General features: G+C 33.4%; 1 protein-coding gene across 3 annotated transcripts in view; it reads left to right on the top strand.

The window, feature by feature from the left end:
- The window catches only part of Slf1 (SMC5-SMC6 complex localization factor 1), a 62,880-nt gene that overhangs the window by 21,198 nt on the left and 16,620 nt on the right, over positions 1 to 25,062 (top strand). For all 3 annotated transcript variants that reach the window (XM_070031081.1, XM_070031080.1, XM_070031083.1), the window contains exons 6-14: positions 1,953 to 2,096; positions 3,748 to 3,894; positions 4,650 to 4,790; positions 7,167 to 7,289; positions 10,027 to 10,080; positions 11,219 to 11,377; positions 12,588 to 12,751; positions 15,458 to 15,586; positions 16,051 to 16,216. In XM_070031081.1, coding sequence (XP_069887182.1) covers positions 1,953 to 2,096; positions 3,748 to 3,894; positions 4,650 to 4,790; positions 7,167 to 7,289; positions 10,027 to 10,080; positions 11,219 to 11,377; positions 12,588 to 12,751; positions 15,458 to 15,586; positions 16,051 to 16,216 — 1,227 coding nt within the window. The remainder of the gene's footprint in view (positions 1 to 1,952; positions 2,097 to 3,747; positions 3,895 to 4,649; positions 4,791 to 7,166; positions 7,290 to 10,026; positions 10,081 to 11,218; positions 11,378 to 12,587; positions 12,752 to 15,457; positions 15,587 to 16,050; positions 16,217 to 25,062) is intronic.

Genomic DNA, 25,062 nt, shown 5'->3' with positions numbered 1-25,062 from the left:
AGCCTTTCTTTCCATAACTCCTCATATCTTACCAACTACTAAACCCTATTGGTTTTCAAATGTCTCTTGAATCAGACCATTTTGACCTTTCTGTATCAACAACACACCAAATTCATCATGTTTTGCTCCTGGCATATACCAAATATTCTACATTTTTATTAATTACACCTGCCTTTTTCTCTGCTAGTTTATTGTAGTTTATTCAAAAATTGTTATGAAGTAGTTCTTATCTGTCATTTCCCTAGTTAAAACCTTTCAATAACTTTCCATTACCCTCAGTTCTTAAATATTTTAACATTTACAACTTCTACAGAATTTCTCTTCCTCCTACCTTTTCAACTATTCCCCTGGTCCACTGCTTTTTTCTGTTCATTGTGCTGTAACAAAAATTCCCTGTCAGTTTCTTAACAGAAAAGCCACTTCTTACTTAGGTATCTTCCCAAATGTATTTTCTCTGCCTGAAAAGTCTTTCCTACTATTTTACTCCCTTTGCTTTCTGCTTTTTCTTCATTGTTCATATTTCTGTTGAGGCCTTTTAAAGAAATGCAGTTGACTGACCCCTTGATCAGTATTTTTGATACTTTCGATTCATCAACATAGCCTTTTTTATAGCTTTTTTTTGTTTCATAATACTTAAAATTAACATGTGATTAACTGACTATTATTTCCCTACTTAAAGCTTCTCAACATGAAAGATAACATCTATCTTTAATTATATCATAATCACTTTACATAGAGCCTGGAAAATGGGTTCTCATTTAATTGTTAGATTAAGAGAGAAATTGTAAAAGCCTTTTGAGTCTTCAAAGGATATGTGTAATATATCATTCAATAATTACCTTTCCCTAGTGAGTATCTACTATGTAGATTGGGAATCTTACCTTAGTTCAAGGAATGGATCTACTTGGACTATGGATAATGTCATTTTCCTTCACAGCAATTTGTCTAGGAACGAACTTAATCATTTCAGTCAGTTTGACATGGAAAGAAGTATGTAAGAGCTAAGCGTGTTCCTCATTCAAAAAAGAGAACCATTGGCAAGCTTGTTCTGTGAGATGTCAACACAGATCAAAATAATTTAAAGTCTTAGTAGTTGCCATTCTTTGACCATGAGTTTTGCTACCTGTAGTATTAAGTCAACACTATAGACAGCAGATATATAGATAAAATTATTTATGTTTTTTCTTTCAAGAGAATTGCTATCTTACAAGTGGTAATTCTTGTCATTAACAACTGAGAAAAGTAATCCAAGAAACAATCTGTCTATAATTCTATCAATGATCTGACAGTTTTTCTGTTTGTTTTTTTAAATTTAAATAGTTGTACAAAGGAGTTGTCATTTAACAAATCAGTTTATGAATATAGTATACTTGATCGGTTTCACCCTTTTCAACATTCTCATCCCCCTAACTACCTCTTCCTTACTCTTCTTAATCTTGTAGGATATGCATTGGGTTCCTGACTGCCTTCTTCTTCTCTTTGCCTTTTCATTTATCAACCCCTGTCCATTATCCTTTCAAATACTACTTCCTGGTGTTTGATTTTGCTTAACTTTAACTTTGTCTTTCTAAGTGATTACACTATTTGAGTTTTCCCTTGAATCTACCAAATTTCAGTTAATACATCTAAAAAAAATTTAAAGTAGATTATGACTTTAGCTTGCATAATGACTACATAAAATATTTTTATCTTCATTATTAAAAATGCTTATTACTAGACAAAACTTAACCTTGAAACATACAAAAATTAATTTGTTATTCAGAACTTTTTCTATAGTAATTGCTTCCTTGAAAGATTTTTACCAGTGTTCAATAAATCTGTTTTGGATTGGTATGTCATATATACTTGTTTATTTAAGTATTATATTATTATTTAAGGTGAATACTGTAAGGTGTTCATAATGTTGACATTATACTTAATTAATTGTTTTAAACATTTATACATACATACAGAAAGAAATTCAGAATGATGAAGATTCCCAAACCAAATCTCTTTGGACTGAACATGGCAATCAAGAAAAAAGCAAAGATTTTGGGAATGATATGAGGTTTCTTGAAATAAATAGTGCTTTAAGAGAGACCATGTCTAGAACCCAGGTAAAATCTCATAGGTCCAATAGTGTACCTTTCTGGTTTTTCATACAGAATTGTTTGAGAGTCTATACTTGATGAAAATAATAATAATGGTCATCTAGAAGCTTAATATTTGAACCCTCTATTTTTAGTCTGACTTGAGCATACTAGAAAATTACTACAGAAAATATCTGTAGGAACTTTTGTTGAATATATATATATATTCAACATATATATATATATTCAACATACATATATATATTCAACAATATATATACACACACATACATATATACATATATATATCATATAAAGAAACAAAATCCCTCATATGTACTATATTCTCAGCACAAAGTAATTACTTAAAACTCCCCTGTATGTTTTACTGTGATGTTCTATAAAGCTTTTTTTTAACCTTCTGTGTACTCATAATTCATCACCTAAATTCAAGTATTTACATTATGTAGAAACAAACTTTGAAAAACTGAATTTTTGTTACCATTGAAAATAAATTGGGGAAGGGGGAAGAAGGTGGGGAAGGAAGGGACTGTAGGGAAAAACAAAGGAGGGGGTAATAATGCTTGATAGGAAGTGTACTCAATACCTTACTCATATAACTGTAATTCCTTTGTAAAGTATCTTTACAATAAAAATATATTAAAAAAGAAGATAAGCCAAAAGAACAGAGGACACAGTAATTATCAAATACATTTTTCATCTGCAATATGCAAAGAAATGGCATTATTGGTTGTACTCATAGAAGAGTTATTACTAGTTTGTTTCATACCTTGCTTTATAAATGTACTGTAGTTAATTTATTAAATCATTAAAAATGATCACTAACTTACATTAGTCTAAAATAAAATACTTCATTGTAACAAGAAAGAAAATTTAAAAACTCAGGGCCTGGGTACTCCTCCAAACTTCTTTTACTCAAGGCTAGCAATCTACCACTTGAGCTACAGCACCACTTGTGGCTTTTTCTGTGTATGTGGTGCTGAGGAATAGAACCCAGGGCATCATTCGTGCTAGGCAAGCACTACCACTAAGCCACATTCCCAGCCCCAAAATTACTTCTTGAAAAAAAATTAGGAATAATTTGGAACCTTGTAAATTGCATAATTCTTTAATAAATCATATATGGTAAGATTTTCTAGAACTTTCGAGGCAGAAAATACTTATATTTTTTTACTGGCTATTCCAAAGCACAGACTATTCTATGATCTCATGAACATGTTTTAACGAAAGGATTTTTGAGTTGACATTTTCATTAATTTTTTGTTGGCTGACATGTTTAGATATAGAAAGAGCTATAAACTGATCAATTTATTAAAGTGCCTCTGCGATGTATATAAAACTTCAGAATTTTTATTTCTAAATTAAATTTCTTAGTGAATAAGCAAAATGATTTGAAATACTCCTTACTCTCTCTGTATTATGCATACAGGTAAACAAATTAAGTGAGGACATAAATTTAGTAAAAGCCCTAGTGAATCTTTCTGCGTCATCTGGTATAATGTGTACTGTAACTCACAGGACACTTTTGCTTTTTGTATTCTTATATATGTGTTTCACAGCATTTATCTTTTTGACTTTTTTTTGTTGTGATTTGCATTGTTTTTGTTGAGGGTCTGTTTAATCCTGTCTAATTAAAAGTAATTTTATAAACATGCAGAAAGAAATACAAAATCATGATGAAGACGTTAATAGTAGTTCTGTTTTGCATGAACATCATAAAAAAGAAAAATTCAGAGAATCCAGTAAGGATTTGAAATTTGTTAAAATGAGAAATACCTTCAAAAGGCATACATATGGAAATCAGGTAAAAATTCTACAAATTTAAAATAAATATATGTATATTCCCCAACTGTTTTCTATATTTATCAAATATAATGAGTGATCAAATTACTTGAGAATTATATATGCAAATATATTTATAAGATGTCTTGTAGACTTTCAAAAACATAGATTAAAATGACTGTTTTTGTACCCACTGTTAAAAAAATAGCATTACTAGAGTTTGAAGAATGTTTTCTGTCCTTCCCTTCTTTTTTACCCAAATTATTCTGTATTTTAGAATTTGTGTTAATAATTTTCTTGTTTTTATTATAATTTTACCAGTTGAATTTATTCCAAACAATATATCATGTTATTTACATATATGAATATTTTGTTTCATACAATTTATAGACATTTTTTGCTGTTATCTTTATTTCATTGTTTGACAGTATCACAATTATGTCCTCGATTACTGATAAGAATTTGAGATTCTTTTGTTGGTTGATTGGTTTATGAAATTATGAACAATGTACATTCTCATGTGAATCTTGATATGCATGTTTGGGCATTTCTCTAGCTTAAGGTTTACTCCTAGGATAGAAAATATGGGGCAGGTTCATCTATACTAGGTAAAGCTCAACTCTTCACCTAAATGTTCTTATATATAAACATTACAACAGTAAATTTCCTATTTTTAAGGCTTTTTTATTGTATTGTAACTTACTGTTTTTGAGTTTGTTTGGTTTGTAGCATGTATAATTCATATTGTAATTTATATAATTGTAAAAATATGTGTAGAAGGAAGCAAAAAAAAAAGAAGATATTGAAAGAAATTATCCTTTGAGGAGAAAACGCAGAAAAGAAACTGAGAGCAAGAATGATGTTGGACATGATACAATCAAAAGTTCCTTTAAAAAGCACATATATTATAGAGATCAGGTAAAATTTTAGATTCATCTCTTTCTTTTTCCTAATCTAACCTAGACAGATAATCATAGTTTTATGTTTTGTTAATGCATTAAATATCACTCATATGACTTATGAAAGGATCTCTTTTAATTAATCTAACATTAATGTTATAATTAACATGGTCACTAGTAAAAATATTTTAAATGAATACAAAAAGAATTTCAATTAGTAATTAATATATTCATTTTAATTTTGTTTTTTTGTGAATATAACAACAAATTTTGGAAGGCAGAGTGAATTCTTAAAAATCAAAAACATTTTAAAATTTGGTACGTAATTTGAATAATGCATTCTATTATAAATTTGGTCATTAATCATGCTCTTTCCTAGTGTACATACCACTCATAATAAAAGTTTTATCTTTTAAATTGGATTCTTCTTAGATAAATTATTCTGAAAATATAATTTAACTTTATGTTCTAAGCTGCAACATGTTTCTATAAGTTAAGCATTCCTAATCTATATATCACAAGCCCTAAAGTGTTTTATGATCCAACACTCTGTAATGGATTCAGTGCTGTAATTTTGTGGCATGAAGCAGAAAATAACACATGAACTCATAGATTGCAATAAAAATTAGGACTTAGGCATAAAAATATTGTATAAAATTACACACACAAACACACACACACACACACTCACACTCATGTAGGCACAGTGACTCGTGGTCTATAATCCTAGGTACTCAAAGAGGCTGAGATCTGCAGATTATGCTTCAAGATGAGATCACACAAGAAAGTCCATTGAGGGTCTCTAGTTAAGTACTAAAAATGCCTTAAGTTGAGCTGTGGCTCAAGTGGTAGAACACTGCACTTGAACAAAGAAAAGAAGCTCAGAGTCAGTGCCCAGACCCTGAGTTCAAGCCCCAAAACCAACACACACAAAAAAATTGTTTCTGTGTATATTTGTGTATGTGTGTGAAATATACATAAAACATAAATGAATTTGTGTTTAGACTTGGGTCCTGTTCCAGAAATCTTTTATTACAAATATTCAAATATTCCAAAACTGAAAAAATTCAAAATGTGGAATACTTATGGTCCCAAGTATTTCAGATAAGGAATCTGCATATTACAAGGTAGGTAGGTAGGTAGGTAGGTAGGTAGGTAGGTAGGAAGGTAAGGTAAGGTAAGGTAAGGTAAGGTAAGGTAAGGTAAGGTAAGGTAAGGTAAGCAGGCAGGCAGGCAGGCAGGCAGACAGAGACAGACAGAGATATTTAAAAGGACATTCAGAACTGGGTGTTGGTGGTTTATACTTACAAACCTAGGTATTCTGGAGGCTGAGATCTGAAGATCATGGTAAAGCAAGCCTAGGCAGACAAACCTGTGAAACTCTTCAGTTAACCAGCAAAAACTGAGAACTAGAGACTTGACTCAAGTGGTATAACAGAGCCATGAATGTAAAATCCCCAGTTAAAGCACAAGGCTCTAAATTTAAAAAAATAATAAAATCTGACCAAATAAAGGAAGTTCAGAAAATGATAAATGTAAATAAAAGTTTTATTTATTGTGAACATAGGAACAATAACAAAAAAGAGGTCTTAGAAAAGATTTAGTAGAGTTTAAAAAAAGTGTTTGAGGGTGGGAATGTGGTTTAGGGGTAGAGTACTTGCCTTGCATGCATGAAACCCTGGGTTCCATTCCTCAGTACCACATAAACAGAAAAAGCCAGAAGTGGTACTATGGCTCAAGTGGTACATTTCTAGCCTTGAGCACAGAGAGGCTTAGGGACAGTGCCCAGGCCCTGAGCTCAAGCCCCAGGACTAGCCAAAAAAAGAAAAGTATTTGAAAGAAAGCTAGGCTACTTTAATCCTAGGTACTTAGGAGGCTAAGATGTGAGGATCAAAAGGTAAGGGTCAAGGTTTGAACCCATGGAAGGCAGAGAAGTCTCATGAGACTCTTATGGCCAATTAACTACTCAAAACCCAAAAGTAGAGCTGTGGCTCTACTTTAGCCTTTAGACATTAGCCTTTAGACATTAGCCTTCAACAAAAGAACTCAGGCACAGCACCCAAGCCCTGAGTTCAAGCTCCACAACTGAGAAAAAAACAAAAAGTACTTGAAAGAGCAGAGAGCATAGTTCAGTTATCTAGTGTTTACTTGGCTCTTGGTTTTATCTGGCACTTTAAAAGGAAGAGAAGGACTTTAAGAAGTGTAAATATCAGATAAAAAGTCACAAAGTTGAAATGTTTACTTTTTAAGGTTTTTCTCATAAAACCTTGATAAATAATTATGAGCACTTGTACTGTAGCTAACATTGTATGAATGTGTTCTACTCTTTTTTATTATTATCTGTATTGGCAATGATCTTCAGTACATTGTCTAAAGTTTTCTTACATGTATACAGAAAGAAATGAAGATTTCTGTTTTTGCTGATTATGCCAACGAATCAAAAACCAAGGATATCAGGACAGATGTGGATATCATTGAAATAAAAAATGCCTTAAAGAGGCATATATATAGAACTCAGGTAAAACTTGGCACACTAAACGTTTTTATGCTCTTACATGTCTCTAGTATACCAAATTATAATTATATTTTAATATATTTAAATACAGTATGTTATTCCAAAGTATGTATAACAATATCAAAATAATTTCTTGGTTAATTTTCTATTATGAACAGTAATGTGTGAAGACATTTTGCATATTGTTAAGTTTTCTGCTGCTTATATCATTGTAATGTCACAGATAAATTGTTTTTAAAGACTGCTATAATTTTCCTAGATACCTGGTGGTCTTATAGTTCCATTTAACTGGTTAGACCACAACCTTTAATCTGTGATAAGCTTAAGAAAAATTATGGTTTTATAGGTCATTCAGGGGTTTTTTTGTTCATGTAAGATTACTTTTAGCAGTTTTATGCATTGAAAGTAGAAGCCAAAGCCAGGCACCAGTGGCTCAAGCCTGTAATCCTACCTATTCAGGAGGCTGAGATCTGAGGATTGTGGTTCAAAGCCAGCCTAGCCAGGAAAGCCCCTGAGACTATTATCTCCAATAAACCACTAGGAAAACCAGAAGTGGCGCTGTGGCTCAAGCGGTAGAGCATTCCCCTAGAGCCAAAGAGCTCAGACACAGCGCCCAGACCCAGAATTCAAGCCCCACAACCGGAAAAAAAAAAAAAATAGAAGCCAAAGAATTATCAGTATTCTGTTTTTTTCTTAGTAGCAAGATAGACCACATTTTCTTTTGTACTTGGACATTTATGATTTTCTTCTGCCAGTTGCTTACTCATCTTTCCTGGTTTTTTTCATTGGATTGCTTGTTCTTAAAGCTGTTTCTAGAAATTTCTGAAATCAGGATCTTTTCTTAATCATACTTGCAGATAATTTTCTAAGAATGTTTTTAAATGTTTTAATATTGTTGTTGCTGTTAATTATTTATTATTATTATTATTATTGTGCTGGGATTTTGAATTTAAGACCTAGTACTTCCTAAGTAGGTACTCTACCACTTGAGCCATACCCTAGCTCCTTCTGCTCTTGTACATGTTCAAATAAAACTTTTTGTTTGGGCCAGCTTGGACCATGATCCTCTTGTTTATACTTATGCATAGCTGGGATGACAGGAGTGTACCACAATGCCTACCTTTTTTTTATTTTCGTTGGTCGTGGGGCTTGAACTCTGGGCTTGGGCACTGTTCTTCAGCTCAAGACTCAATCAAGCTCTACCACTTGAGCCATAGTACCACTTCTGGTTTTCTGAGTGGTTTATTGGAGATAAGAGTCTCACAGCCTTTCCTGCCCTGACTGGCTTTGAACCACAATCCTCAGCCTCCTGAGTAGCTAGGATTACAAGCATGAGCCACCACACCCAGCATGCCCAGCTTTTTTACTAGCTAAAATGGAATCTTACAAACAATTGTCATAGACTAATTTTGAACTGCAGTCCTGATGTGAGCTTCCAGGTAGCTAGGAGTACAAGCATGATTTATATTGCTCAGCTTTAATATTACTTAGTAACACTAATTATTAAAGAAGATTTTATTGTGGTGTTACATACATGCGAATATTATGCTTTGATCAGATTCACCCATTTACAGTACCCTTTTTTTTTGGGGGGGGGGTCCGGTTGTGGGGCCTGAACTCTGGGCCTGGGTGCTGTCCCTCAGCTCTTCAGCTCAAGGCTAGCGCTCTACCACTTGAGCCACAGCACTACTTGTGGCTTTTTCTTTTATGCTTATGTGGTGCTGAGGAGTCGAACCCAGGGCCTCAGGCTTGCAAGGCAAGCGCTCTACCGCTGAGCCACCTTCCCAGCCCCAGTACCCTTTCTTTTTAATTTCTTCTTTTAATTTTATTGTCAGAGGGGTTGCAATTATATAACAGAAGTTTTATTTATGATTGTATAGAGAACATGACTGTTCTCCCTTCCTCCCCCACCCCCAATATTTTTGTTTGTTTAGGGTTCTTTTTTTGGGGGGGGTCCAGTCATGGGGCCTGAACTCTGGGCCTAGGTGCTGTCCCTCAGCTCTTCAGCTCAAGGCTAGCGCTCTACCACTTGAGCCTCTGGCTTTTTTCTTTTTGCTTATGTGGTGCTGAGGAATCGAACCCAGGGCCTCAGGCATGCAAGGCAAGCGCTCTACCACTGAGCCACCTTCCCAGCCCTTGTTTAGGGTTCTTTATAGTTGTTTTTAGCAGTACCAAGATTTGGACTTGGCCTCATATTTGCTAAGTTCCTAAGGAACTTAACACTTGAGCCTTTTTTGTTTTAAATATTTTTGGATAAGGTCTCACATTTTTTGCCTAGATCAACCTCAAATTATAATCCTGCTACCTATTTCTGGAGCATAGTTTGTTGGTTAAGAAGTGATTCTTGCTATTTTTAGCCCAGTCTGGCCTGGAAACTCGATATTCCTGATCTCCTGAGCTTCCAGGATTAAAACCATGCATTATCATCATGCTCAGCATAAACTAGTGTTAAAAGTAATAATTATTAAAGTAATAAGGACAGTACACCTTTTCATATCTTCAAAGTGAAACTGACCTTAAGTTATTCTAGTTTAGGAGAAAACAAGTGTTCATACTCATAAAAGTGCTATTACCATAAAATGGTGAAAGTTACTAATTTGAACAAATATGTATCAGATTAATTATAGCTATTAATGTATTCCTGATTCTGTTTTGTATGTTTGGCTAAGCTTTTGTGCTTTTAAACTGAACTGTATTTTTCTACATGCTAACTTTTAATTATATGATTACTGTTTTGTAGGCTGTCAGATACAACTGCATTAGAGTAGATAAACAGCCAGTATGCAATGGAGAGGTAAGGGAATTGGAGTAGGATGCTGATGGTGGTGAAAACTTTGTCTTTGGTTATTTTTAGTAAATGTTTTTAATTTTTAAAGGAATGTATTACTTGCATGACAAAATTTCCTATTTAATTTGAAACGTGTCTCTAACCAAAAATGTAAAAGAAAAGTATAGTTCTTTCAAATCTAAAAAACAAAAATTCTCTATAGTCATAAACAAGATAAAAATTGAAATTTTTTACTTTGTGCTTTTGACAGGTGAAATTTGTTTCACATTTCATAACTATAATTAACTATCAGATTGCAATTTTCATGTATTTCCAAAGTATATTATTCTGTTATTTATTACTTCAAACTTGGTATTATTTTATGTTGTCTTTCTGAATATTTTTTTATTTCTCAGTTAATTCATAGTTGTCACTTTTATTGATAAAAGTAATTTGACCAGAGACGAATTTTTTTGAAAGTTTTAGAGTTACATACATTAATGTGTATCATTAACAATAATTTTATATTTCTCTAACAATTTTTACAAATATTGATAATCTTAATATATTTAGATTATTCTAATAAACAGAGAAAAAAACAATATAAGTTTATGCCTAAATGCTATGTAGCTATAGTTCTCATATTTCTGCATATTTCTTTTATGCTTTAGTTTGAGATGGATTTTTTTTATTATTTTAGATCATTGAAAATTATAAATATAACAACATTTTTGCATTGCTTTCTACTTGTAAAATAATCATATACATCAACCTTTTGGGGGGTGGGGGGACTGGTGGTGGGGCTTGAACTCTGGGCCTGGGTGCTGTCCCTGAGCTCTTCAGCTCAAGGCTAACACTCTTACCACTTGAACCACAGCCACACTTCTGGTTTTCTGGTGGTTAATTGGAGATAAGAGTCTCACAGACTTTCTTGCCTGGGCTGGCTTTGAACCATGATCCTCAGATATCAGCCTTCTTAGTAGCTAGGATTACAGACATAAAATACTGGTGCCTGGCTACATCTGCCTTTTGAATTACATAACTTTATCAAGTAACAAGGGCAATTATCTTCATGTTACTGATGAGGAAATTAAAGTTCCTCAATAATTCAAGAGTTGATCTCAGAATTTTACCTTTATGAGTCATGCAGTTGTTTTTCTTTTAGATTAAGAATGCTGAATTTCCCAGAGGTGTATTAAATTTAATTGAAAGCCTCATAGAAGGACAGTTTTTTAATGAAGCAATTGAAGAACTTTCTTCTTTGCAAGCACATTACATCCCTCCTGTATGCCTTCTTCATGCTCTTCTAGAGAACATTCTGCAAGTAAGAACAGTCTTTAAGGGTTTCTCATGTTTTATCAAAAAAGAGAAGATAGCAATTTTTCCTTCTCATTTTGCTAGGAAATGTTACCACTTTTTCCCTACTTCTGAACTATATCTAGGCACTATTCTGAAAGATTGTTACTATTTTCTCAGAACCCAAGAAATCTGATATTTCTCATGGCAGTAAAGAGTTTAATACAAAAATCAGATTTCAGTGATCTAGTATGCTGTTTGGTAAGTTACTTCATTAGACCCTAATAGTAATCACTTCATTCATGGTTATGCAGAGAGAATGAGCATAGTCCTTAGTAAACCATGTGAAGGTCTGTTGAGAGGTACCTATTGATTTGAAAATAAGACAAACATAAAATATATCAGACTCAAAGTAAGTTAGAATATTGCTAAAAATATTCGTACCTCTGCTGCTTCTTAAGTGACTTTTCAGAACTATTATTCTCACTATTATGAAATAAAAACTGGATATTCCATATTTACTAGTTGTTGTTTTGTTTTTGTTTTCTTTTGTTTTTTGGTGCTGTCCTGGAGCTGGAACTCCAGTCCTGGTCGCTGTCACTGCTCAAGGCTAGCACTTCCACTTGAGCCATGGCTTTACTTTAGGCTTTTGTTTTGGTAGTAAATTAGAAATAAGACAGAGGACAAAGGGAGAGGCAATACAAGACAATATGTTGGAAATGATCTGTGCAACTTGAACTGGGGGTTGAAGGAGAAGGAAAGTGGGAGAAAAGTGAGGGAGGGGGTGACAAGTTCAACAAGAAATGTACACACTACCTTATGTAACCTCTCTGTACATCACCTTGACAATAAAATTTTTTAAAAATAGACTGATAAAACTGATTAAATCTATAAATAAGACAGAATCTTATTTTTTTTTAAAAATCTCAGGGCTTCCCTTCATCGGATGAACTATGATCCTTGATCTTAGTCTTGTCAATAATTAGGGTTACAGGCAAGAGCCACCGGCACTCAACTCATATGTTCTAGTCTTGTAGTTTATAAGTATGCCTCATGACATTTCCATCTGACCTCCTTTGTCCCCCCAAAAAATAAAAAATAAAATAAAATAAAAAATATATATATATGGGAAAACAATGTTAGGCCACAGTTAATTCTTCAGTTTTGGGGCTGAATTAGCTGGCAAAACTGTACTTCTAGTATAGTGTTTTATTTGTTTGTTTATTTTTAAATAATAGGATAATATAGATACGTTTTCTGGTCGATACTTTCATATATTGTCAGCTCTTCTTCACTTACATCCTCCTTGGGAGTCACCAGCCATGTCAAGATATTACTTACAGTTGTTTCAGTGTCCAACATGTATGAAAGGATCCTGGTCTCTAGTAGAAGTACTTATCAGGTAAGGAATTTCACACATGAAGATGTTAAATTTTGTTGAGTATTCTTTTGTTGTTTTGTTTTTCTGGTTTATATAAATTAGTCGAAGTAAAAATAGATAACATGTTTCTAATCTTCTATTCCAAAGCATCCAGCTACCTGCCTTCCATTTTGTTAGCTTTAATTGTGCTGCTGACCTACAGGCCGTACAAACAAAAATTAAATTATTAATCACAGTTTAAAAAAAGAAAAGCAAATGTGATTGTTTTCACCACTGTAATCTGAATAGTTCTTTTGTTGGTTTTTGTTTGGTTTGGTTTGGTTTGGTTTGGTTGGTGATGGGGCTTGAACTCTGGGCCTAGGAGTTATCCCTCAGGTCTTCAGCTCAAGGCTAGCTCTCTACCTAGCACCACTTCCTGCTTTTTCTGTTTATGTGCTGCTGAGGAATCGAACCCAGCGCCTCATGCATGCAAGGCAATACTCTACCACTGAGCCACCTTCCCAGCCCCGAATAGTTCTTATACTGTGTATTTTTATTAGATACTGAAAGATGTATGTTTGTATTTTTAGAAAAAAAATTCTGCTGCAAAACTTATAAAAAAGGCAAGTTTGAGTCTACATAGGTTATGTTTGTCAATCATGTTAAAAAAAAAGTATAACAAAATCATGAAATAGACTTAATTGCAGAGCCCAATGTTATTTTTTAACAAAATTATAAATGTGCATATTTTTACGTTTTTAGTTTTTTGTTATAAAGATGATGTACAGAGGCGTTACAGTTACATAAGTCACTTAATGAGTATATTTCTTTTTTTTAAGAATATGCATCACATTTTGTAACTACAGTAATACAGTATTGCTTTAAGTATTTTTTAATATTTTTTCAGCTAGAAATTTGAATTTTGAAACAGGATTTAGTTTATCCTGAATACATTACATCTTTCATGCCTCTGTACAAACTGTCATCTGCATAGACTTCCCTTTTCTAAATATTACTGATTCCAAAAACCCTTAATGTTTTTTTCTTCTTTTCCTATAAGACCTAATCATTTTTCCATTTCTACTTACTAGCTCTCTTATGTCTGCAAAGATCTTTCTTTTTGTCTAAGTGTTCAGACAACTCTATAGTAGAGAAAAAAAGGGTATTTAATTAACCAGCAGAAAGCTAGCTTCGTGAGATCATTGTAATTCACTTTATATAAACTTAGTTGTAATATATTTGAAGTGAATGAATCCGTTACCTAGCCTGCATTTGTTATTTCAGCAAATGTTCACCAGACACTATACACTGTAGGAATAAAAAGATAAAATTAAAATTTCTATGTTTTAAAGGTAACCAAGATATAACAGAATACTATCACAACAGTATTAGCCCATAGGTAGAGATAATATGGTTTTGATGGCTAGAATCCTTTCTAATTTCTGTGCTTTTTTTAACTGCCATTGCCTTGATTTTAAAGTTTCAATGTCTTCTTACACTGTAATAGCTACTTTGTCTTTGTGTGTGTGTGTGTGTGTGTGTGTGTGTGTGTGTGTGTGTAAACAAGATCTCACATCTCACACTTACTAGGCATCTATATTCTATCACTTGATCTAGTGATCTTGATTCTTTGTCTTCAAGTGCCCCAGTATGCGCTTTCCAAAATGATTTTGTCATATTTCAGATTAAAGGCCCTTTATTGACTTACATCTAGAAGACTGTTTCCATTTCTTAGGAAAACATATAACACCAAACAGTGTGGTGTTAACATGCCTCTAATTCCAGCATTCATGATGCAGGAAAATTGCCAGCCTTTCCTCTTTAGCCAAGACACTTTTAAAAAACAAATAAACAAACAAACAAAAAAAGCATGAACAAATACCAAATCATGTAAAACTGTTACATACACCTCCATTCTTATCTTTACTTCCCCAAATATGTATGTTAACTAGTGCCATTTCTTTTCCCTTTACACTGTATGTTTTATCTGCTAATGAATATACCTACATTCCTGCCACCTTACAAACATGTAGCTACTCTTAATTACCATTTTAACATAAGTCACATATCATTTCCTATCTCCTGTCTACCTGTTCGTGAGTTGTTACTCACATCAGTCTGTAAACGCAGGTGCTGTTTCACACATCTCCATCTCAATTTTTGATCTAGTGACTAGATCATAATAATGCTTAAAAATAATGTAAAAGCACCTAGAATTACTTGGATGAATTAATAGATGTTACAAGAGAGGGAATTAGGGCAGCTTAAAAGTAGACTTCTTAAAAAGCAGAAATACCCAGGTTTTGTAAAAAAGTAGTTGTGATTTAGGTGTTTGGGGCAGTATGGTACTTAAGAGAAGTGATGAGAACATAAATGAGCTGCATAATGTTCCTTCTGCTTTTGTATGTATTTTAATATACTATAATATTTAAAGCAAGAAAGAAAAGAACTATAGTATCTATGTTGTCCCTTTTCAGAAATACTAGAAGGAATACCTCCACTTTTACCTAGTTAATTGGATATCAGAGTCTCACAGACTTTACTGCCCAGCTGGCTTTTTACCACAATCCTCAGATCTTAACCTACTGAGTTACTAGGGTTCTATACATGAGCCTACAGTGCCCAGCTTTACATTTTACCAGAAGGAATTCTATTACAGTCCCAACATATTTTTAAAAAATATTTTGTCCACATATTGCTCAGTGATTTTGTTTCTGTGTTATGGATTGTTGGATTCATATTTTTCAGGTCTTGCCTTTTCAATGAAAGTTTTTGCCATCAAATTCCAGAAAGTATCGGCTCTAAGGTACTCTACCTTACACTGCTCAAATTTTTCTTCAATTTAATTGAAACTGAGGTCCGGAATTTGAGTCAAAAGTAAGTTTTAATAACAAGAAACAACAGTTTTGTGTATCTTTGTTTTATTTATGTTTTTATAATCATTTGAAATCATACTTCTAGAAAGTCACCTGTTTTTGTCTTCAATTAGATTTATTTTAAAGAACATTTTCGGGTAAACCCCAGTACCCTTCTTTATTTTCTTTATTTCATATTTTTTATTATTTTATTTGGATTAGTATTGTCTTTCATGATTAATATATTTTTTAATTTATTAGAGAAGTTATCCTAAACAACTATTTATAATGCCGGTAAGTTTTGTAGTTTTAAACTACAAAATAAATTACTGTGCTTTTTAAGCTTAGACCATTTTTGTATGTCTAATGCTGATACATTATCACCTTTGTCCAAAAATTGCTACAAAAATTGCTTACAAATGATATTATTAACACTCACAATTAAACTGGACATAAAGGTTCACTTTTTGTTCGGATTTTTATTAGGTTGTATGACTGGTCAGATTCTCAGAGTCTGAAAATAACAGGAAAGGCAATTCCTCTTGAAATCTTCTGGTCAGGAAGTGAGACCTCAGGGCTTTTGACCAAGCCAGTAAATCTGCTTTTGGAATGGACTATATATTCTCACAAGGAAAAATGCAAGTCAAATGATGTAAGTAGATTAATTTACAAATAAATATTGGTCCATAGATAAACTGTATTTGGTTCTTTTTTTTTATAATCTGTAGGTCCTACATCCATGGATTCAACCACAATACATAAAATATTTGGAAAAAATGCTCTGTATTGAACATGTACAGACTATTTCTTGACATCCTCAAACAATATATTGCTAAACTATTTATGCAACATTTGATCATATTAGGTATTATAAGTAATTTAGAGATGATTTGAAGTGTTTGGAAGGATATTTACTGTTAGGGGTTTGAACAGCCATGAGCTGAGTCCTAGAACCAGTCCTCTGAGGGATTGCAGTACCTTCTCCCATTACAGAATAATTATTTGAAAAGGTTAAAATAAATCCAATCATTGGGGGTTTTGGTTTTGGCTTGGGTTTTTTTTTTTTTTTTTTTTTTTTTTTGTTACTGTATTTTGGGTTTTTTTGCTAGTTCTGAGGCTTGAGCTCAGTGCCTAGACAAGGCTTGAGCTCAGTGCCTAGACACTGTCCTCGAGCCTCTTTGTGCTCAAGGCTAGTGCTATACTACTTGAGCCATACCACCATTTCCAGCTTCTTCTGAGTAGTTAATTGGAGGTAAGTGTCTTATGGACTTTTCTGCCTGGTCAGGCTTCAAGCTACTCAGCCTTCTGAGTAGCTAGGATTATAGGCATGAGCCACTGGCTCCTGGCTATGTCATTGTTTTACATTTAGTGTGTCTGTCCTTCAGGTAATGGTTCTTATAGCACAATTTCTTCTTTATCTCTTATTTAGATCTAGTAATTATTTGATCATCGAGTCTAAATTTATAATTAGTTTTAAGTCCTTTAGTACTGTGCATTTCATTTTATAAGGATATTAAAGGAAGAACAGAAGAATCAATCCATACAATTCTTGGAGTGGTAGTACAGTAAAAAGTAGACTTGGTTTTTATTTGGTTTAGTGTTTTGGTCCTTTGGTGGTACTAGGGTTTAAGCTTACCTTGTTTGCCAGGCATTTTTGCTTTCATTACTTCTTTAATAGGATGTCCTGGACCGTGATCATCCTGTTTATTCTTTCCTCATAATTGGGATGACAAGTGCTAACCATTGCACCCAATTTTTTAATGATTGCTATATGGAGTCTTGTAAGTTTTTTGCTCAGGCTGACCTGGCAGTTGTGGCCCTCTCAGTCTTTCAAGTAGATAGAATTATAGATACAAGCCACTGTGCCTGGCTACAATAAAAAGTTTTGATTGTTTTTTAACCTTTGCTGTTTGGTAAGTTATATTCTGAACTCTTTCTTCAAAGATTTTGCCTGTCATAGAAATTTAACCAAAATGTTTTCAATGTATTTTATTCTTGCCTGAATTGGAAAAGTAAATGCAATAAGACAGTTTGTAAAGTGTTAAGCTGGATCTCAACATAAGTATAAATATTTATGTAAATTTGAGTTACATGAAGAAAGACATTTTGGAAAAATAGGGTACCAAAAATTTAAGCTGTCTTCTACTAACAAGATAGTAAGCCCAATTAAAAGTATACATGAGTTTTTAAGTCAATTCACAAATATAAAATAATCACTCCATGAAGAGAATATGAAAATTGTAAAATATATAACAATTTTATAGTAAGACTCATTGTATCCTAACAGTCATTTCTTACAGTAGCCTATGAGTGAGAATACTGATAATTTGATTTTATAAGTAGTAAAACTAAAAAAAAAATCAAAAAAGTTAAAATAAATATTGTAAGTTTGCAAGGCAATTGAATTTTATTTTTAAGACTCACTAGACAGTGCAATCTAGTCTTTATGATACTGTGTTTATTGTTAAATAAATTAGAGTATAATTTTTTCTCTGCTTTTTAAACCTGTAATTTAAAATATATTAGGTTGTTTAGAATCCAATGGGAAGAGTTTATTCTTGTCTATAGAAAGAGAGTTTTGAAGTACTAAATTTTAGTTGACTGTGACATTATTAAATTATATTCAAATCTCTGTTCTATTTAGACAGTTTGATAAGAAAAAATCTATTGCATGTTATCTGGGGAATAAAATGGAAAAATTTTGTGCAATAAAATCTTAGTGTATGAAGAGAAAAATGGAGCTAGGTGTGTTGGCTCATGCTTGTAATCCTAGCTACTTGGGAGGTATTCCAAAGAATATTGTGGTTTGAGGCCAATCCGAGCATAAAGTTAATGAGACCCCATCTCAACTAACAAATTGTATGTGAATCATGTCTGTAATCTTCACTCAGTGGGGAGATATAGGTAGAAAGAGCACAGTTCATGGCCATGTCTGACATCAAATATAAGTCAGATCCTAACTGAAAATAATCATACCAGAAAGGGCTGGACACTGTAGCACAAAGTGGTTGAGTGTCTTCCTAGAAAATACAAAGCTCTTGGTTCAAAAATGCAAACACTGGCAAATAAAGAAAACATGTAAAACATACAGTGCTTTAAATATATTCTGAAATAGTTATTTATCATCCACCCAAACCATTCTATACTTTGTTGTACATTTTGAATGAGTACCTAGTAAATACTTGTGTCCTTTCTCCTCTGAAAGTAGTCTTTGAAGTTCTACTGTCGATTTGTATGTGTACACGTGCATGTTGTATCATTAATTTCTGCTCCCCTCTCTTTCATTCTTTTACTTCTATCTTTCCAATGGTTGGCTCTTTTTTCTTTTTAGTCTTTTTTATTTGTTACCTTTGCTATTCAGCTTGACCTTCATTCTACTGATTTTGGTGCTTTATTTGTAGGATGTGTTTACTCCTATTTCTGTTAAGTTTAATTTTTCCTTTGATATAAAGACATATTTTAAAGAGGTGTTTTAAATTTCCTAAATGAATGGATTCTTGTTTTGTGAATGGAAGTTCAAGTGTGTTTTTCTAACTGTTAAGTTACAGTTAAAGAATGCTTTATATGATTTCTGACTTCTGGAAGTTAATGAACTGTAGGCATCACAATGTGTTTTCTCTAGTTTCCAGTGCTTTTGGTCACCTACTAGATTAATTTTAACAATTGTTTCAATCACCTCTTCTGAATCTAATTTATAGATGTATTTTATTTAACAGTTTATTCTTTGTGTATGGTAATTCCATCCTGATTTTCAAGATGAAATGTCACACTAACTGGTGGTCATGTAAATGGTAGTTATAATCCCATAATCAGCAGTTAGGCCATATTTTCTTCAAAAACAGTGAATAGTACTTAGGTATCAGTCTGGTATCAGACTGCCAATAAAGTTGACTAGGTTGTAAGAAAGAATAACATGTGCCTCAAATACTTCTTCAGTTCTGTTTTTTTCCTGTACTATTTAAATTTTGACTGAACTTATACTTCCTCTACATGTCATGCTTCCATGGGGGGGGAGGTTTTGTGTGTGTGTGTGTGTGTGTGTGTGTGTGTGTGTGTGTGTGTGTGTGTGTGTGTGTGTGTGTGTGTGTGTGTGTGTGTGTGTGTGTGTGTGTGTGTGTGTGTGTGTGTGTTTTCTATTCGTGCAGCATTGTATGTAAGTGTTTGAGCCCTGTCCCCCATCCTCTATAGTACTGGAGTTTGAACTCAAAGCCTTGCACTTGCTAGAGGTGCTTGCTCTGTACTCTACCACTTTGCCACTTGAGTTTAACTTTTAGCCTGGCTTTTTGATGTTTATTTTGAAGGTGGAGTCCTGTAAAGTTTTTGGGCAAGACTGTCCTCGAACCATCTTTGGATCTTGGATCTGTTGAGCTAGAATTACAGTTATGAGCACCAGCGTCTGACTCATCAAACTTTACTAGTTTTCTTCTTTGTTATCTAATGTTTTTTAACATGACCATTGAGGATTCTTTTAAATTATTATCTTTAAGCAGTTGTGTAGAGGTGTTTGTTTTCCTCTGTGACGTTTATCGTTTCTAGTACTTACATAATTTTCAGTTTTCTTTTTAAGCTGTCCAATTATTTCTACATCCAAGGTCTTGTGTTGATCTGTTCTTATTATTGTTTCTACTATTTCTCTTTTATTATGTGCTATAAATTGCATTTGAAGAAATATTTGTTGAAACAATTTTTGGCAAAAAAATCTAATAATCTTTTCCCAACCAGCCTTCTCATCCAATGTTTATGTCTGAGCGACCCTCTACAGTCCAAATGAGTTTAAAGACTACAAATATATTGAGTTTTGCTTTTGATTTACTCAAGTGTGAAGTCTATTAGTATCTTATTAAGTAAGAATTAGGACTTCGTCAGGCACTGGTGGCTCATGGTTGTAATCCTGACCATTCTGGAGGCTGAGATTTGAGGAGTGTGGTTCAAAGCAGTCTGAGCAGGAAAAGTTCATGAGACTCTTATCTAATTAAGTCATCAAAAAACTGGAAGTGCGGGGCTGGGAAGGTGGCTCAGTGGTAGAGCTCTTGCCTTGCATGCATGAGGCCCTGGGTTTGATTCCTCAGCACCACATAAGCAAAAAGAAAAAAGCTGGAAGTGGCGCTGTGGCTCAAGTGGCAGGGCGCTAGCCTTGAGCTGAAGAGCTGAGGGACAGCGCCCAGGCCCAGAGTTCAGGTCCCACGACCGGACCCAAAAAAAACAAAAACCTGGAAGTGGAACTATGGCTTAAGTGGTACAATTCTAGCCTTGAGTGGAAATAGCTAAAATACAGACTCTGAATTCAAGCCCCAGGAAGTAGCACATACACACAAAAATAAAAAGTAGCTAAAAACATTTTAAATATTCTCAATACAAGAGAAAGTATGTGGCATAATACAAATGTTAATTAATTCAACCTTACTATTATACAATGTACACACACACACACACACACACACACACACACACACACACACACACACACACACACACACACACACACACACACACACACACACACACACACACACACACACACACACACACACACACACACACACACACACACCCTTATCTCAGAAAATTTTCTATTCCTTTCCTCTAAAAGCCAAGCAAAATTCTGTATATTAGGTGTTTTGATAGTAGCAGCTAAGGAATTAGGGCAAGATTTGTTAGCTTTGTGGGCTTTGTTTGGCTTTGAAAACCTGTATGAATGTGCAAGTAGGCAGAAAAATTATAATACTCAACCAGAATAGAGCCCATTGCTAGAATATACACCATTGTCACTGCAGTATAATACTTCTAATCTAAAGCCTATAGTTTCTCTATAAATTATTTTCTTTTTATACAATAGTCATTCAAAGCTATTTGTTATTGAACCATCATGTAAATGAAGTTGCTCATCTATACTGAAATCAGTAATGAAACTACCAGTTTCACAGTTGCTAAATCATTAGAGGACAACAAAGATAACTCTGGAAATAATAATGTAAATAATAACAGATTTACACATATTTGAAGTTTTTTTGGAGATTTATAAATAAAGCCATTTGAGAAGCAATCTGCAATAAATTGTAGCATCAATTTAATATGAAAACTGGTTTTAAATTTTGCAAATTAATATTTAACATTTGAATTGTTTAAATTTACATAAACTGCTTTTTTATTATAATACCTTTCTCCTAGAATTCATTCTTGTACTTAATTAAATCTTTTTTGGCAGTTTTTAGTTTCAGAATTCCATGCATGTTCACAGACATCATTTTCTGTACTGTTAAGCATTTGTTTCTTGATTTGCAGAGTTGAAGCATTCAATTTAAGTCATTAGCTAAACAGAAGTCCTCAGTTTATGCTAATATTGTTTTGTCATAATGTCAATCAGAACATATTACAGAGTGACACAATGGCAGTGAATTTCATTGTCATTAATCAGAGAAAGCTTTGGGCTCTCCTTGGCGAAGAACAGAGGTATGGGTTATGGAAGAGGTGCGAATTTTATGAAGCTTTAGTGGCTAGTCCCATTTTTTTCCCTTGAAATGCCCTCAAGTGCTATTTAAGCATAACTCTATAATTATAGGTGGAAATGGAGGTTAGATTGAATTTAAAGATAAGGAAATTAAAACTAAAGTTTAAGTAACTTATTGAAGGTGTCACAGCTTGTTAAGGCAAGCCCTTGACTAGAGGCCAAGTTTGCTACATACTTTCTCATTTTCAAATGCCAAGATTTAAAACCTGAAGAGGTACAGTGTGTGCATTATGTTTGCATCTTTCCAACAGAATAGTTTGTCTTGTCTCACAGGAAAACATCGTAGAAATCCCTAACCTAAGAGTTAGGAGGCAAATTTTGTTGTATATTATAAAGTAGTCAATTTGTGAATAATTGCCAAGTTTACAAACTAGAGATTGCTTGTATTGGCAAATAACAGAGAATGGTATTGACAGAAAGTCTGATAATAAAATTTAACATGTTAGATGCTCTAAGGTAAAATGGCATTTGTAAATTGTCTTTAGTTATTTTTTGTTAATTCATTTTCTCCTCTTTGATCTATAGCAAACAAACATTTCAGAGCTTCAGGATTCCAAGAAGCTTTATTTCCCTTGATGATTTATTTGCTATTTTCTTACTAATAGACTTCTGGAACATACATATTTACCAAACTAGAAAATAATAGCATTGTTTATAAACTGTAAAAGTGACAGTAAATAAAATCTGTAGTACAGTGTCTTAGTCCTGTGGCTATAGTGTTTTAGCTAAAAATATAGTGTGAAGGTTTGGGTGTGCCCAACCACACTCAAACCTAGCTGCTTAGGAGGCAGACAGGCGAATATAAGTTTGACATCAGCCTGAGCAAAATTAGCCCAGGTTTGAAACACTATCTCAAAAACTAACAATATAGCTCAAGTAGAGTTCTTGCCTCATAAGCTTAAGGCTTTGCATTCTTTCAGTGCTCCAATGAATATGTATATATGTACATACCTATGTATGCATCTGTATAATGAAAGGATTAAAAACTAGACTTGAAAGTGTCTTTGTAGGTAGAAATTTACTAATGTGGATGTGCATGTTTAGGTGATGATACACAGATAAGAGTAACTTTGGCAGGCTGTTCCTTATCTAGATCTAGTTCCTCTTCAAAATCATTAAAGCAAACCTTTTACCATCTCTAACTGCTTGGTAACTTTAATATCACAGTAATATTCATATTGAATTGCAGTTTCAGGTCTAAGTAAATCTAGATTTATTTATTTTTATTTCATCTTATTTTTATTCCAGTACCAAGGCTTGAACTCAGGACCTCAAGTTTTCACTCAGCTTTCTTGGTTTCTTGCTTGTGGCTGGTGCTTTGCTGCTTGAGCCACTTGCAGTCTAGGTTCTCAAAGATTTTTCTGCCCAGGCTGGCTTCAGTCTGAGATAGCCTCATGTGGCTCACACCTGCATTCTTAGACACTTCAGTGCATCCTCTTTTTTTAATATGAGCCTTATATCTATAGGCTAATGTCTTTGATTCCTGACTCAAGAGCTTTAGGACTTGGTATCAAGTGATACTCATTTACTATATATTTGATGGGGATCACTCTCAGAAATCAAAATTTACCATTCTCTTCTTTCCCGAGGAATGAAACTGCTGAAATACACATTGTATTGGGAAGAATACTTTGTAGTACATATAAAAACAGAATGAATTTAATTAGTTTATTTTTACTGTTTTGTATTATGTTCTTTTGATAACGTGTATGAAGATAAATACTAACTGGCTCAGACTGATAATACCTGTTGGCATTATAAGGATTGGTATTGCTTTCCTGCAAAGTTATCTATACTGGCATTGGACCCTAGTATTCCAGATCATACCTAGGAAGTATTGGTGCTGCTGATGGGATGGGACATCCATTTTCTACCTCCCATGACACACAACTGACATGCCAGACTTAAACTAGGCTTGTTAATCAAGTTGGGTGAGAGTGGTATAGTTGTCCACCCATGAATTCAGACCTCATGGGACCAGCCCATTTACTGTGGTCTTAGAGCACATCTAAACAAGGGCATTGCTTCTGTAAGTTCTAAAATGCAGCTTAAATCTTATAAGCCCCATGCTTTAATATCTCCTAGGTTATAACATCAGCCCTGCTAGAATTCAGCCTAGTGTTCCAGAGTGGTAGGGTGCTGGAGGACCTGAGCATCTGCTACTGATCCTTTGTTTAGGCAAACCTGATACATGTGCTGTTTGACTATTTGTATTGGTACATCAGAACTGAAATAAAATATCCATTTTGAAGTCATTTGTACAATGGCATCTTAAGGAATAATTTTATAATTAAATGTTACATATACTTATTAAAAACTTGTTTGGTGGGAGCAGGAAAAATAAACAGTAGCCAGAGGATTCATATTGCTAGGGATTTCTCTCACTAATCCCATATATGTTATTAGAACATACAGTTATAGTATTTGGATACCATAATACTTATTAAAATCTTTTCATATATTTTAAATTTGTTTGTTGTTAATTTTAACAGTTTTTTCATATATAACATACCTAGGCAGCAGATAGCAATAATATAGGAATTTCAACAAAGTTAACTGTCACTTTGATGAAGAGTTTTTATTTCAAGGTGTTTAAAAATATTTTTATACTTCTCAGTTTCATAGTTTATTCTGATTTTGTAGATTAGAAAAATAGTTTTAAGTAGCAGGGTAAAACATACTGAAAATGTTTTAAGCATTGCTATATTTCTTAGAAGAATTTAATAATACTTATTCTAAAAGTGAAAATATAAGGAGATCGAAGGGGAAGAGAAAGGGCAAGGAGGAGTGTGTAAGTGAATGATGCTCAACTTTTTATTATGTTTTTCAAGTCACTTTTTTTGAAAATGCCATTTAAAGAGTAGTTCTGTATTTGAATGGTAAGGAAAACAGATCTGTCCTTTGTAGCCATATAACTTTAATAGAAATACACAACAGCCACTTAATAATTAATACTTAATAAAAGTACTACCTGATAAAAGCATCTTGTT

The sequence above is a fragment of the Dipodomys merriami genome, unplaced genomic scaffold (genome assembly GCF_024711535.1).
Source record: "Dipodomys merriami isolate MVZ:Mamm:240054 unplaced genomic scaffold, mDipMer1.0.p SCAF_20, whole genome shotgun sequence".
Lineage (NCBI taxonomy): Eukaryota > Metazoa > Chordata > Mammalia > Rodentia > Heteromyidae > Dipodomys > Dipodomys merriami.
The sequence above is the reverse complement of the archived record's forward strand: the minus strand, read 5'-3'. Positions and strand labels throughout refer to the sequence as shown.